The 12,808-nt window shown below is 44.8% G+C and overlaps 2 protein-coding genes across 3 annotated transcripts in view; both read left to right on the top strand.

The window, feature by feature from the left end:
• The window catches only part of ADPRH (ADP-ribosylarginine hydrolase), a 433,494-nt gene that overhangs the window by 138,795 nt on the left and 281,891 nt on the right, over positions 1-12,808 (top strand). The gene's annotated exons all lie outside the window — the stretch shown is intronic.
• The window catches only part of ARHGAP31 (Rho GTPase activating protein 31), a 106,261-nt gene that overhangs the window by 54,346 nt on the left and 39,107 nt on the right, over positions 1-12,808 (top strand). For both annotated transcript variants that reach the window (XM_084871500.1, XM_084871499.1), the window contains exons 2-3: positions 8,360-8,462; positions 11,936-12,080. In XM_084871500.1, coding sequence (XP_084727626.1) covers positions 8,360-8,462; positions 11,936-12,080 — 248 coding nt within the window. The remainder of the gene's footprint in view (positions 1-8,359; positions 8,463-11,935; positions 12,081-12,808) is intronic.

The raw sequence follows: 12,808 nt of genomic DNA, 5'->3' as shown, positions 1-12,808 counted from the left end.
GACCCTCCAGTCCACAGGCTGACGCTCCATCCACTGAGCCAAACCGGTTTCTGTGTCCCTACCTTTCTTAACTAAATTCCGGGCAACAGCCAGAAAAGAGGGAGCCTCTCCGCTCCCTTCTATCCTCGACAAAGCATAAGAGGTCCTCTCCACCGAGCCTGAGGGTCACCTTGTTTTCTCTTTTGGCAGCGCTGTGTTTGTGGAAAGTCTTTTTCCTCCTATTATCCCCGCTCTCCCGCCCACCTGTCTCCAAGGATTATTCCATCAAGGGAAGAACTCCGGGTGGGCCCTGACAAGGCAGCTGAAGGTCTAGTCCTAGAGCTGCCTGGGTTAGACATTATTCTCCCCGCAATGGAGGGCCACTGAATGTTTTGGGGTCGGAGAGCTTTATCATCAAGGCGGTGTTTTAGAATAATTTGTCTGGCCGTGAAGATCAAGGCTGAACGCAGCCTTCCTAGGCCATGGTTAAAAATTCCTCCAATGTGCGGAAACCGGTTTGGCTCAGTGAATAGAGCGTCAGTCTGTGGACTGAAAGGCCCCAGGTTTGATTCCGGTCAAGGGCATGCACATCGGTTGCGGGCACGTCCCTGGTAGGGGGTGTGCAGGAGGCAGCTGATCAATGTCTCTCTCTCATCGATGTTTCTAGCTCTCTATCCATCTCCTTTCCTGTCTGTAAAAAAAAAAATCAATAAAAAGAAAAAAAGAAAAAAAAAAAACTCCCCCAATGGACCTGAACAAATGCTTCCTTCCCCACACTGGTCCAGTCAGCGTGCCAAGAATTCACCACACTGTTTCTCGCTTCCTCTCCTTGTTTATACCAGTCCCTCCTCATCCCCACCAGAGTGTGGGTGACATTTACTAAGTGTTTTATTGTATGCCAGGTGCTTAACTAAGAGTTCTGCGTGTGTAGTAGTATGCATTATATCTCACTGGGTCGTACCATGTCACATCAGAGCATCTCCAGTCACCCGCACGAACCCCGATCAGAGTTCTTATGGCGTCACCTCTTTTCCCACTTATCTCACAACTTTGTGAGCCCCTCTAGATGAGGGTCCTGTCTCAGCCCTGTCTACCGGGTCCTCCTGGTACATTTGCTTCTACAAATACAGTTTCCTGTTCTGTTCGACACCGAGAAGCCTGGCCCCACCTCCCCCACCCTGTGCAATCTTTCTAGCAGAGCTTCTAGCACATTCTCAGTGCCTCTCTAGGGCCCTTCGCATATTTCGCTTGATGTTTTCATACTGGCCCAGTTACTTAATACCACCGAGTTCCACTTTGCTGCTTTCTAAAGAAGGGGTAAATACTTCCCTCAGAAGGTGATGTGAGGATCGCATGAGGTACGAACAGTGGGTGAAAGTGTAGCGCTCAGGGATCAGCACATAATAGGTGCACAGCAACTGTCCATTCCCCTTCTGGGCTTTTTGAGCACAAAGATCTTATTCACCTTTTTGTCCCGGGGGCTAGATAAGCCCTCAATGCATCTGCTCTGGGAGGAGAATCTTTGTCTTGGGAAGGAGCGGGGGCATTGATAGCAGACTCCTAAGGGCCCAGCTGGGGTGAGTCAGGGTCTGGGCCAGGGGAGGGGGCTGGCACTTCTACAAGAAAGAACTGGTGGACTTGGCATCTGAGACCCTGGAAGTGAGGGAGGGAGGGGATTCCAGAACGCAGTCTGCCACCAGGGGCCTCGCCCCGCAGCAGAGCAGAGCTGGTCCTGGGACACACCAGGCCAGCGGGTTAGGCAAATACTTCTGTGTAACAAGGACCAATTACCCCAGCAGGGTCATTGGAAAGGACCTCAACAAACATTTAGAAATTGCCTCACTGACTTCAGAAAGCCCTCAGCTTCTTTAATGAAACTGTTTCTCAAAAACCTATTTCTTTCTTTTAAAAGGTTATTTGTACCACATCCTCATTTAAAAAAAAAAAATCAGAAAAGCAAAATTAAAAATATAGCAAAAATCACTTATTTCCTACCACCTAGAGGTAACTACTATTGACATTTCCCATAACTACTAATGACATTTCCCTGATTTTTAAAAAAAATATATTTTACTGATTTTTTTTTTTTTTTTTTTTTTTTTTTACAGAAAGGAAGAGCAAGGGATAAAGAGTTAGAAACATCAATGAGAGAGAATCATTGGTCAGCTGCCTCTTGCACACCCCCTACTGGGGATGTGCCAGCAACCAATGTACATGCCCTTGACCGGAATCGAACCTGGGACCTTTCAGTCCGCAGATCGGTGCTCTATCCACTGAGCCAAACCGGTTTCGGCTCCCTCATTTATCATTCAAAATAGGAAAGGGTTGAATAAGACAGAGACAGTCATTCTGTACCCTTTATATTTGTGTATCATTTTCATTTCTTAATCTTTAGATTTTTTCTAGTTTTTAAAAATACTTTTTACTGATTTCAGAGAGAAAGGGAAAGGGAGAGAGAGACAGAAACATCAATGATGAGAGAGAATCATCAATTGGCCGCCTCCTGCACGCCTCCTATTGGGGTTTGAGCCTGGAACCCAAGCATGTGCCCTGCCCAGGGATCTTAACATGACCTCCTGGTTCATAGGTCGATGCTCAGTCCCTTAGCCACACCAGCCGGGCTTTTCTAGTTTTATTGAGATGTAACTGACATACCTCTGTGTAAGTTTAAGGTGTACAGAAAAATGGTTTGACTTACGTATATTGTGAAATAATAACCACAATAAGTTTAGTTAGCATCCATCATCTCACACAGATATGATAAAAAGAGAAAGCAAAATAATAATAATAAATCTGTTTTCCTTATGATGAGATCACAGACTTCACTTTCATATACATCCTACAGCAGTTGAACTATAGTCATCATACTTTGCATGTATCCCTCGTACTTATTTATCTTGTAACTGGAAGTTGTACCTTTTGGCTCCCCTTTCTCCATCTCCCCCTCTTCTACCTCCTTTTTCTATAAGTTTGGTTTTTGTTTGTTTGTTTGTTTTTTGCTTTAAATTCCACAAAAATGTGAGATCGTATGGTATTTGTCTTTCTCTGTCTGACTTATTTCTCTTAGCATAATGCTGTCAAGATCCATACATTGTCCTAAATGGCAGAATTCCCTCTTTGGGGGGCGGGGGGACTCAGAAATTATTTTACTGCTGGCCTTTTCTGCACTAAACCCTTGAAAGATTGGGAATTGAGGAAAGTGTCCCATAGCATTTATACTAGTAAATATAAAATGACTTTTAGTTGTACCAGGATGAAGCAAATGAGACAAAGGCCTAAAAATGTTTTGTAGCCCAGTCAGTGGTTGAGTGCTGACCTGTGAACCAGGAGGTCACAGTACAATATCCAGTTAGGGTACATGCCCTGGTTTCGGGCTCAATCCCAAATTGGGAAGGAGGCAGCCAATCAGTAATGCTCTCTCATCACTGATGTTTATCTCCCTCTCTTTTCCTCTCTGAAATCCATAAAAATATATTTTAAAAAAATATTTTGTAAACGGTCAAGCATAAATCAAAAGCAATGTCTTTTTCATCAGAAATCACCTCACCTTTTATTTTGTGCTGAGAGGAAAATTTAACGTTTAATATTGCTGATGCAGGAAAAACAAAACAAAAAAAGGGACTTAGAGAACCATCAGTGAAACAATTCAAAGAAGTTATAATGTCATATCGCAATCAGCAACTGTGTGTACCTCTGTCGGAGGAGACTTGAAGTTCTTTGGGTTCATGATAAATCCCCCAAAACTAGCTCTGTGACTCCAACCTCAACCTCACTCTCATGCCTAATTCACAATGGAAGCTTTCTTTCCAGCTGTAACTACTCAGCTATTTTGTATCAAGCTTCTACCCTGCTCAGAATCCTGGCTGTCTCCAATTTGGTTGGGCCCCAGGGACAATAGTCAAAAGAATCCTGAGACTTCATTAAACTCTGAGTAACTCCTGCAACACCACCCACCAGGAGTACCTTTAGACCCCCCTCCCCAACCTACCCTCAGTGGGGGTTGCAGATTACAGAGTCCCTAATCACCTGGGAATTGGTTAGAAATGCCAGTGTCTGACCTTTCCCACTCCACTGGCATTTGCATGTTCACAAGACGCTCGGACGCTGTGTGCACACCACAGGCTGAGAAGCTCTGGCCTAGAGGGGTGGTTCCTCACCTTTCGTGAGCGTCACATCACCTGCTGCTGGGCCCGATCTGGGGCCACAGGGAGAACCACTCTCTGGGCTCCACGGCTGGAGGATTAACAGAGATGCAACAGGTCCTCTCCCGTTTACTGAGTGCGAGGGAGGATTCCTACACCTCCCAGCTCAGCCTGAGAGGAATCCAGGAAAGCTCGCACTCCTCGGGGCCAGTGGGTGTTTTAACACTGCTCCTGTTTAAACAGAGCCGGGGACGAGAGGTTCTAGGGCCTCTGTACCAACGCCAGAGTAAATGTATGGCAGAGGCTCTTTCCGGGAATGTGTTCTGCTCACCTTCAAAGCAAACAGAGCCTGGGGTGCTGCAGCGGAGAGCTGAGGGGATGGGAGGTCCCTAGCTGAGAGCAGGACCGGGCAAGCTGGGGACCCCGCACCAGCCTTTTCACGGAGTGTTGTGGTTTTTTTAAATATATTTTACTGACTTTTCGCAGAGAGGAAGGAAGGATAGAGAGTTAGAAACATCGATGAGAGAGAAATATCGACCAGCTGCCTCTTGCACACCCCCTACTGGGGATGAGCCCACAACCAAGGTACATGCCCTTGACCAGAATTGAACTGGGGACCCTTCATTCTGCAGGCCGACGCTCTATCCACTGAGCCAGACCGGTCAGGTCCAGAGTGTTCTTTATAAAGGCCCTTGGGAATGCTCAGAGCTCTCGCATCCACTTGTGCCCTGCAGGGCACAGCAGCCAAGCACCCAGGGCAGACACACACTGAGGAGCACACGGAGGCCAGGCCAGCCCCAGGACCGCTTGCTCACTCACAACCCGCACACTGCTGCGTGCTGCTGCCTTTCCGTGTTAAAGATCCACCCAAAGGCATAGGCAGGAGACCTCAGGCGAGCAGTTACCTTCACATGGAGACATTTACCAAGGAGGACACAGAACCCATTCTGAATAAGATGAGTTTTGACTGGCAAGAGCTTGTCAGCTCTCACCCAATTTCCCCTGGATGGGAGGAGGCAAACTGTTTATAGTTTGTGAAACCCAGATTGTGTCTCACAAACTATGAATTTACACCACAGATAAGCTTCTAGGAGAAACAACAACTGCCACAGAGTGCTTGTTGGGTGCCAGGGTCCGTGCCAAATGTTTACAGGTATTACTTTAATCCTGGATATGAGGGTAATAGCAGTGGAAACTGGGAGGAATGGCATCCTTGCATGTTTTGTCCAAGGTTACAAAGGTAGTTTGGCATCCAAGCCTGTGCTCCTGACCACAGACCACATGTGGCAGGTTCCAGAATATCAGCTTGGTGTGGTGGGGAAAGAGTCGACCATTATTGTGCACAACATTGATTTGAAAAAAATAAAAAATAATTTTTTTTAAATCCTGGCCAGTGTGCTCAGTGGTTAGAGTGACAGCCTGTGCACCAAAGGGTTGCAGGTTTGGTTCCCAGTGAAAGGCATGCATCTGGGTTACAGGCTGATCCCTGGCTCTAGTGTGGGAGGCAACCAAATTGAAGTGTCTCTCTCATATTGATGTTTCTCTCTCTTCCTCCCTCTCTCCCTCCCTACCTCCCACTTTCTCTAAAAACAAAACAAAACAAACAAACAAAAATACTAAAAAACAACAATGGAAAAAATATCCTCCAGTGAGGATTCAAAAGAAAACAAAACAAAAAAAAGCCAAAAACGTTGTATGTTTGTTTGTTTGCTTATTTCTTTATTGACATGAGGGCAGGAGACAGAAACCTAACTAGGCACCCTGCTTTATAAAACAGATATTCCGGGAGAAGCCAGGCAGAGGCTCTGCACCCCTGCCTACTCCCACAGCCCCTCCCCCGCCCCGTTCACTCCCAGGGAGTGGTTCCACCTCTGTGGTCTCTGGCCTCGATATTTCCAATTCTAAGTCCACTCCTTGCCTTCTTTCCACCTGGGGGAACTAGGAAACTTCTCCCCAGTTCCAGTCCTGGAGGGCAGGGCAAAACATGTCATGTGCTCTAGAAGGGAACGGTTCTGGGGTGCCTGGATTTGAGCGATGAGCTGAATACTTGCAGTATGACGAATTTTACTGAGCACCTCCAATTATTGTCAGTCATTGAAGGAAATGGTGAGGGAGCTGTTTAGGAAGTATCGTGTTAGCGAATCCAGGAAGAAGGTTGAGTCTGAGCATCTGGTGTCTACCTGTGTACAGGTGCAGTCCAGCTTGTGCTGGAAGCAATAATGGTTGGCATTTGTCTAAGCTAAAGCATTAATGGGTATGTTTTAGGGGAGTGAGCACAGTGCTATCCCAAGTTCATGGAGTTCCCACACTACCTCTGTGTCTGAAAACATTCGTGCCTGAGGCTTGGGTAGTTCCATGCCACACCACCATCCCCACAGCATTCTCAGGGAGGGGCCGCAGGTGACTCTGCCCAAGGACCAGAGTGGCAAGGGACTTGCCATTCTCTCCATGCCATCCAGAAGGCTAATGGCTGCCATTCTGGGTCACAGAGCTAGCTGGGCCAAACGGGGTCAGCCCCAGGGAGCGGACAGCATAGCCAGACTCTTCTATTTTTTTTTTTTAATATATATTTTATTGATTTTGTACAGAGAGGAAGGGAGAGAGATAGAGAGTTAGAAACATCAATGAGAGAGAGTCATCGATCAGCTGCCTCTTGCACACCCCCTACTGGGGATATGCCCGCAACCAAGGTACATGCCCTTGACCGGAATCGAACCTGGGGCCCTTCATTCCCCAAGCCGACGCTCTATCCATTGAGCCAAACCGGTCCCGGCCAGACTCTTCTACACGAGCACTGGACGTCTGGAGTGGCAGGAATTCAAGAGGCCATGTTGGTCTCCTGCAATCAATGACTAGATTGAATGCAGAATGGACCACATTTGGTGGTGATGGTAGTGGTGGTGGGATGGAATGGTTCTCACCTCTAAAAAACAACAACACACACACACCAAAACAAAAACAAAAACTAAACAAAAAACACTTGAACCTTAAATCATCTTTAACATTCTGGCAGACATTCTTCTAGTCTTTTTTCCTTTGCAATTTTTTTTTTTTTTACATAGTTGAATTCACAATGTGTACTTGATGTTGTGTCTTGTTTTTCTTTTACCTACCTGTATCAGAAGCATTTTCTCGTGTGCTAATTATTTTTCATAAGCAGCAAGTAATCTAGAGTGAGCTAAGTAAATTTACCTGCACCTTGGTTTCCTCATGTGTAGAATAAGCAATGTTTATTTTATCGCACAACAGTCACCCGGAAGGCTTTTTCATATATTTTATTGATTTTTTTACAGAGAGGAAGAGAGAGGGATAGAGAGTTAGAAACATCGATGAGAGAGAATCATCGATCAGCTGCCTCTTACACACCCCCTACTGGGGATGTGCCCGCAACCAAGGTATTATACATGCCCTTGTCCGGAATCGAACCTGGGACCTTTCAGTCCGCAGGCCGACGCTCTATCTACTGAGCCAAACCCGTCCCGGCCCAGAAGGCTTTTTAAAACACAGATTGTGCTCTAGCCGGTTTGGCTCAGTGGATGGAGCCTCTGCCCTTTAACTGAAGGGTTTTGGGCTCGATTCCGGTCAAGGGCACGTACTTCAGTTTCAAGCTCGATCTCCAGCCCTGGTCCGGGCATGTGTGGGAGGCAACCAATTGATGTGTCTCTCACATTAGTATTTCTCTCTGACTCTCCCCCTCCCTTCAACCCTCTCTAGGAATTAATGGAAAAATAACCTCCGGTGAGAATTAACAACACAAATAAAACAACAACAACAACAAACAGTTTGCTGGGCCCCACCTCCAGAATTTCTGTTGCAGTGGGTCAGGGTGTGGCCGTAAATTGTATTCTGAGAAGTTCCCAGGAGATGTTGATGCTGCTGGTCAGGAAACCACCTTGGAGAACCCATGAAATGAGATTGAGTTGTGGGAATTCCAAGGTCACTGCTGGTTTCAAAATTTAAGTGTTTGCCTGGTTTTCAATTTAAAAAAAAAATCCAACTTTTAAAATACATGACTTTTCTAAACTTAAAAAAACACCTATTTTTTTTTAAATGTAAAGGAACATCATCTACCATTTACAAGTAATTGTTTTTACTTGGAGATCACATGCGTGCCATACCTATTTCTCTTAGAAGTTACCTTAGAAGTTCTCTTAGAAGACGGATTTTTTAAAGGAGATCTTTGAAGAACAGTCGGGCTTATATCTAATACTTTATTCTTTTTCTTTGCCTTTACATAGTTCCATATGTACTGAAGAGCTGTGCAGAATTTATAGAGACTCATGGCATTGTGGATGGAATTTACCGGCTTTCGGGAGTCACCTCAAACATACAACGGCTACGGTAAGCTGAAAGAATAGCTCCCAACAGAATTCTCTCACAATTCTTTCTCTGCCCATATCTCTGTCGGAAGGTGTTGGGATATTAAAAACCTGAAGGGACTGAGGGAAGGGTGGAGGGGCAGAAGATCAAGTGCCGCTGTTTTCGGACGCCTGTTCCTAATCTAATCAGGAAGTGCTCTAGCCTGATGTCATTCTTTCCAACAAAAGCTCCTGAGGGCTTTGAATCAGTTTCTTTGTTTTATACTAGATTTAAATCCCTGGGCGGATTCGATTGAACGCAAGTGATTTTAATTACGAGTTAGGGAAATATGATTTATAATAACTCACTTGCTTACCCAAAGCCCAGTTAGATCCCATTATAGTGCTCAGAACTTGGAGATGGATGTGAGTTTTTCTATTGGCACACACCCAACCTTTGATATGTCATCTGCTTGGGAACCCAGAAGTTTGCATGAAGGTGCATTTCTCTAACTGATGCTAGTATTTTAAAAATTACTGATGGGTAAATGATTTCTAAATCTATGGATTTATCCCAAACAATTCTAAAATTTATTCTTGAGTTTTGGGGAAGCAATTTCTATCACAATGAATTCAGAGTACAATGATCTTCACACTAAACACAGATATGTGTGCATATATTTTATTATATATGTGCTATGTATTAAATAAAAGGGATATATATACACACTATTGAGAGAGAATACAGGGTGGGGTAAAAATAGGTTTACAGTTATTCATATGGAAAAACAATGCAATAATTTATCTATCTATCTATCTATCTATCTATCTATCTATCATCTATCTATCTATCTATAAAAGCCTACATGACGGACCTTTTGACCGGTAGCTATGATGAGCACTTACCACCAAGGGGCGGACACTCAGACTGGTAGGTTAGCTACTGCTGGGGTCCGGCAGATTGGGACTGAGAGTGACATGCCCTGGACGAATCTGTGCACCAGGTTGGTTTCGGCCCGATCCCTGCAGGCCAGGCCAAGGGGCCCCACCAGTGCACTATTGGGGTGGGGAGGGACTGTAGGAAGGGACTCCAGGGCATGTCTGGCCATCTTGCCTAGTCCCTGTTGGGGCCGATTCGGGCCTGCTGGCCGGGAGGGACCCCACCAGTGCACGAATCTGGCTTCTCCACTTCCCTCTGCTCCTGAGGAACGATCAGGGCAGTAGCCACTGCTCCTACCTGCTGATGACGTAGAGCAACGGGGGCTGGTGCCAGCAGCAGGTGTAAGTGGGACTGGCACCATCAGTGGGTATGAGCAGTGGCTGCTGCCCTGGTTGCCCCTCAGGAGCAGAGGGAGGTGGAAAAGCCCTCGGGGGTGATTGGGGCCATCAGCCACTGCTCTCACCAGCTGATGGCACTGAGTGATCAGAACTGGCATCAGGTACTGGCAGCCAATGTAAATGGCAGCTCCGGCACTGGCTGTGGGTGCAAGTGCTGGGCAGGACTGCGGCACACGGGAGCAAAGAGTTTTCAGTAACCACCAGAGGCTCACCCCAATGACAGCAACTGGCGCCCTGCCTTGGTTTGGTGCCCCCACTCACCTGCTCCACCATCCCACTGTGGCTGACGCCCGCCATGTTCCACACTCTGCTGCCTGCTGCCGACGCCTGCCATGTTCTGCATGTGCCCCCTGGTGGTCAGCACACTTCATAGTGACCGGTTGTTCAGTTGTTTGATTATTCAATTGTTCTGCCATTTGGTCTCTTTGCATATTAGCCTTTTATTATATAGGGTAAATATATTTATTATATGTTTTTCGTTATAAATGTAGACTTTTAAAACAATATAAACATTCTTATTCCAAGATTAATATATAACATTTAATAGATTGTGCAGGTAATTCATTTTTTTGGCTTCTTCTTATTATTAATGGTTTTCTCCCCCTCCTTCTCAAATCTCAATTATAATAAAATTATGCTAAAGGAATAAAACATCCTTTTTACTCCTAAAGAAGTGATGGCTGTTAAAAACAAAACAAAAAACAAAACACAGAACCACAACTGGTTTATTGCAACCATAGGGTTTAACGGATCTATGTTAGTACATAATTTGACTAATTAACTAGTGTGACATTTTTAGAGTTTCAAAACCAGCAAATACTTTGAATGGTTTACTCTTCTCTCTAAAATATACTGCACAGTAGTTGATATCATAGAGGGCCACTTGGATGATGGTCTTTTTCACTTACCGACAGACCTTAGCCTCCACAAGGGAAATTTTTGGCTAATGAAATGAATAAGCCGGGACCGGTTTGGCTCAGTGGATAGAGCGTCGGCCTGCGGACTGAAAGGTCCCGGGTTCGATTCCGGTCAAAGGCATGTACCTTGGTTGCGGGCACATCCTCGGTAGGGGGTGTGCAAGAGGCAGCTGATGGATGATTCTCTCTCATCGATGTTTCTAACTCTCTATCCCTCTCCCTCTCTGTGAAAAATCAATAAAATATATTAAAAAATATATATATATATATTTTTAAATATATATATATATTTAAAAAAAAAAAAAAAAGAAATGAATAAGCTTTAGGTCTTGTTCTGTCCTCTTAGAAAAACACATGCCTACGAATTTATGAGGCCTTTGGTTTTCCTTCAAGGCCTTACCCAGTTCCTTTCGTGTTCATCAGGGATTCCCCTATCCCTGTTACACGGAGAAGCAGAATACAGGAGGATGGGCAAGCTGTTTTAAAGTGCTGGCCCCGGGAGTCTCGTTGACTTTGTCACTGCTTGGTTGACCAAGGGAGTTCTCTCAGGAACCCTAACTTCTCTTCTGTAATTAAAACTCAAACTTGTCATTGTTTAAAACCAATTTTTAATTTTAATTATATATTAGTTAGGTCAGAATATTCATGTAACCTCATTAGGAAATGTTTTTTAATTAGGTACGAGACCTAGAATCTGATGATGATGTTTAAGAAGATATTTTATAAGCTCTTCTATCCTGTGGGAACCACTCACAGGCAGCCTAGAAGGTCCCGTCCAGCATCGAAGAGATCATCGATTCGAGTTCTCAAACCTTGGGTTTGAGTCTCCAGATAAAACAAGCTTGTTGACATGAATATGTGAGTGATAACAATCTCACTCACCCCAGTTTTGGATTCTCCTCCAAGAAAGAGGACTTCATTTAGAACAATATTTTGGAAAAGCTGAAATCTCGACAGGCTTTTTTTTTTTGGCAAATTGTTTTCATATTTCCCCAAAACTGAGACTGTGAACATAATGCCATGAGAAACCCATTTGTAAGTGGGCATTTTGTCTTTCTAATTACAGCTGCCTGTGAGGAAAGACCCAGATCTGAAGTGGAAGTCTTCTCATAGCTCTCTTGTGCCCGAAATAGAATGTCTTTCTGTATCAGGGTCAAAAATATAGTCAGATCAGCGTTTTAGGGTCTTTTTACCCCTAAGCAGCTGCTGACACGGAACACATGTTGCCAGGATTGTTATGTCTCTGTCTGTGTTGTTTCAGGCAAGAGTTTGGCTCAGATCAATGTCCAGATCTGACAAGGGAAGTGTACCTCCAGGACATCCACTGTGTGGGCTCCCTCTGCAAGCTCTACTTTAGGGAGCTGCCCAACCCCCTCCTGACGTATGAGCTCTATGAGAAATTCACGGTAAGTGTTTGGATTTCCATTATGGTCACTGGGTGGGATGCATAAATGGGCCAAGGAGGATTTCAACACTAAAATAACAATAATAATACTCACCAGATGGATGGCATTATCTTAGCATGGTGACGGACATAGCATGGTATAGTGAGGAAAATAGGGTAGTCAGGCTGTTTGCTACATTTTTTTTCTTTCTTACATTTTCAGAATCGGTTGCGGGGGGGGGGGAGGTTAGAGGGAGCTAATGGGGAGAAAGGGGAACATGTGTAATACTTTCAGCACTAAAAAATTATTTTAAAAAATCAATAAGCATGTCCTCTGGTGAGGATTTTTTTTATTTTTTTCAGAATCATGTTTGTTTGTTTTAAAAGCTGGGTTAAATGGTCCCCAGGTTTATTTAACCAAGTGTATGTCATTGCTTAGGACGGAAGCTAAGAACCAGAGAAGTGAAATGATTGGCCCAAGGTCACGCAGCAGGACAGGAACCTGAAACTAAATGCTATACGCCCTGCTGGTTCATTTTTATCAGGCTATTCTTCCTGTGTTTCTTTAGGGGGTTGGGGAAAGAGGTAGGTGAATAGAGAAGGAAGAGAGAATAGAGGTCAAGAGAGGTCAGAAAGCAGGGAAGAGAAAAGAATCTGAGACGAGCAGCCAAGAGGAGTGCTGGACAGACCAGTGAGTTGAGTTGGTGAATGATGGATGGGTAAGAGCAAAATACCTAAATCGCAGCTATA

This window comes from Pipistrellus hanaki (assembly GCF_964339955.1).
Source record: "Pipistrellus hanaki genome assembly, chromosome: 2".
In the NCBI taxonomy this organism is placed as follows: domain Eukaryota; kingdom Metazoa; phylum Chordata; class Mammalia; order Chiroptera; family Vespertilionidae; genus Pipistrellus; species Pipistrellus hanaki.
The sequence above is the reverse complement of the archived record's forward strand: the minus strand, read 5'-3'. Positions and strand labels throughout refer to the sequence as shown.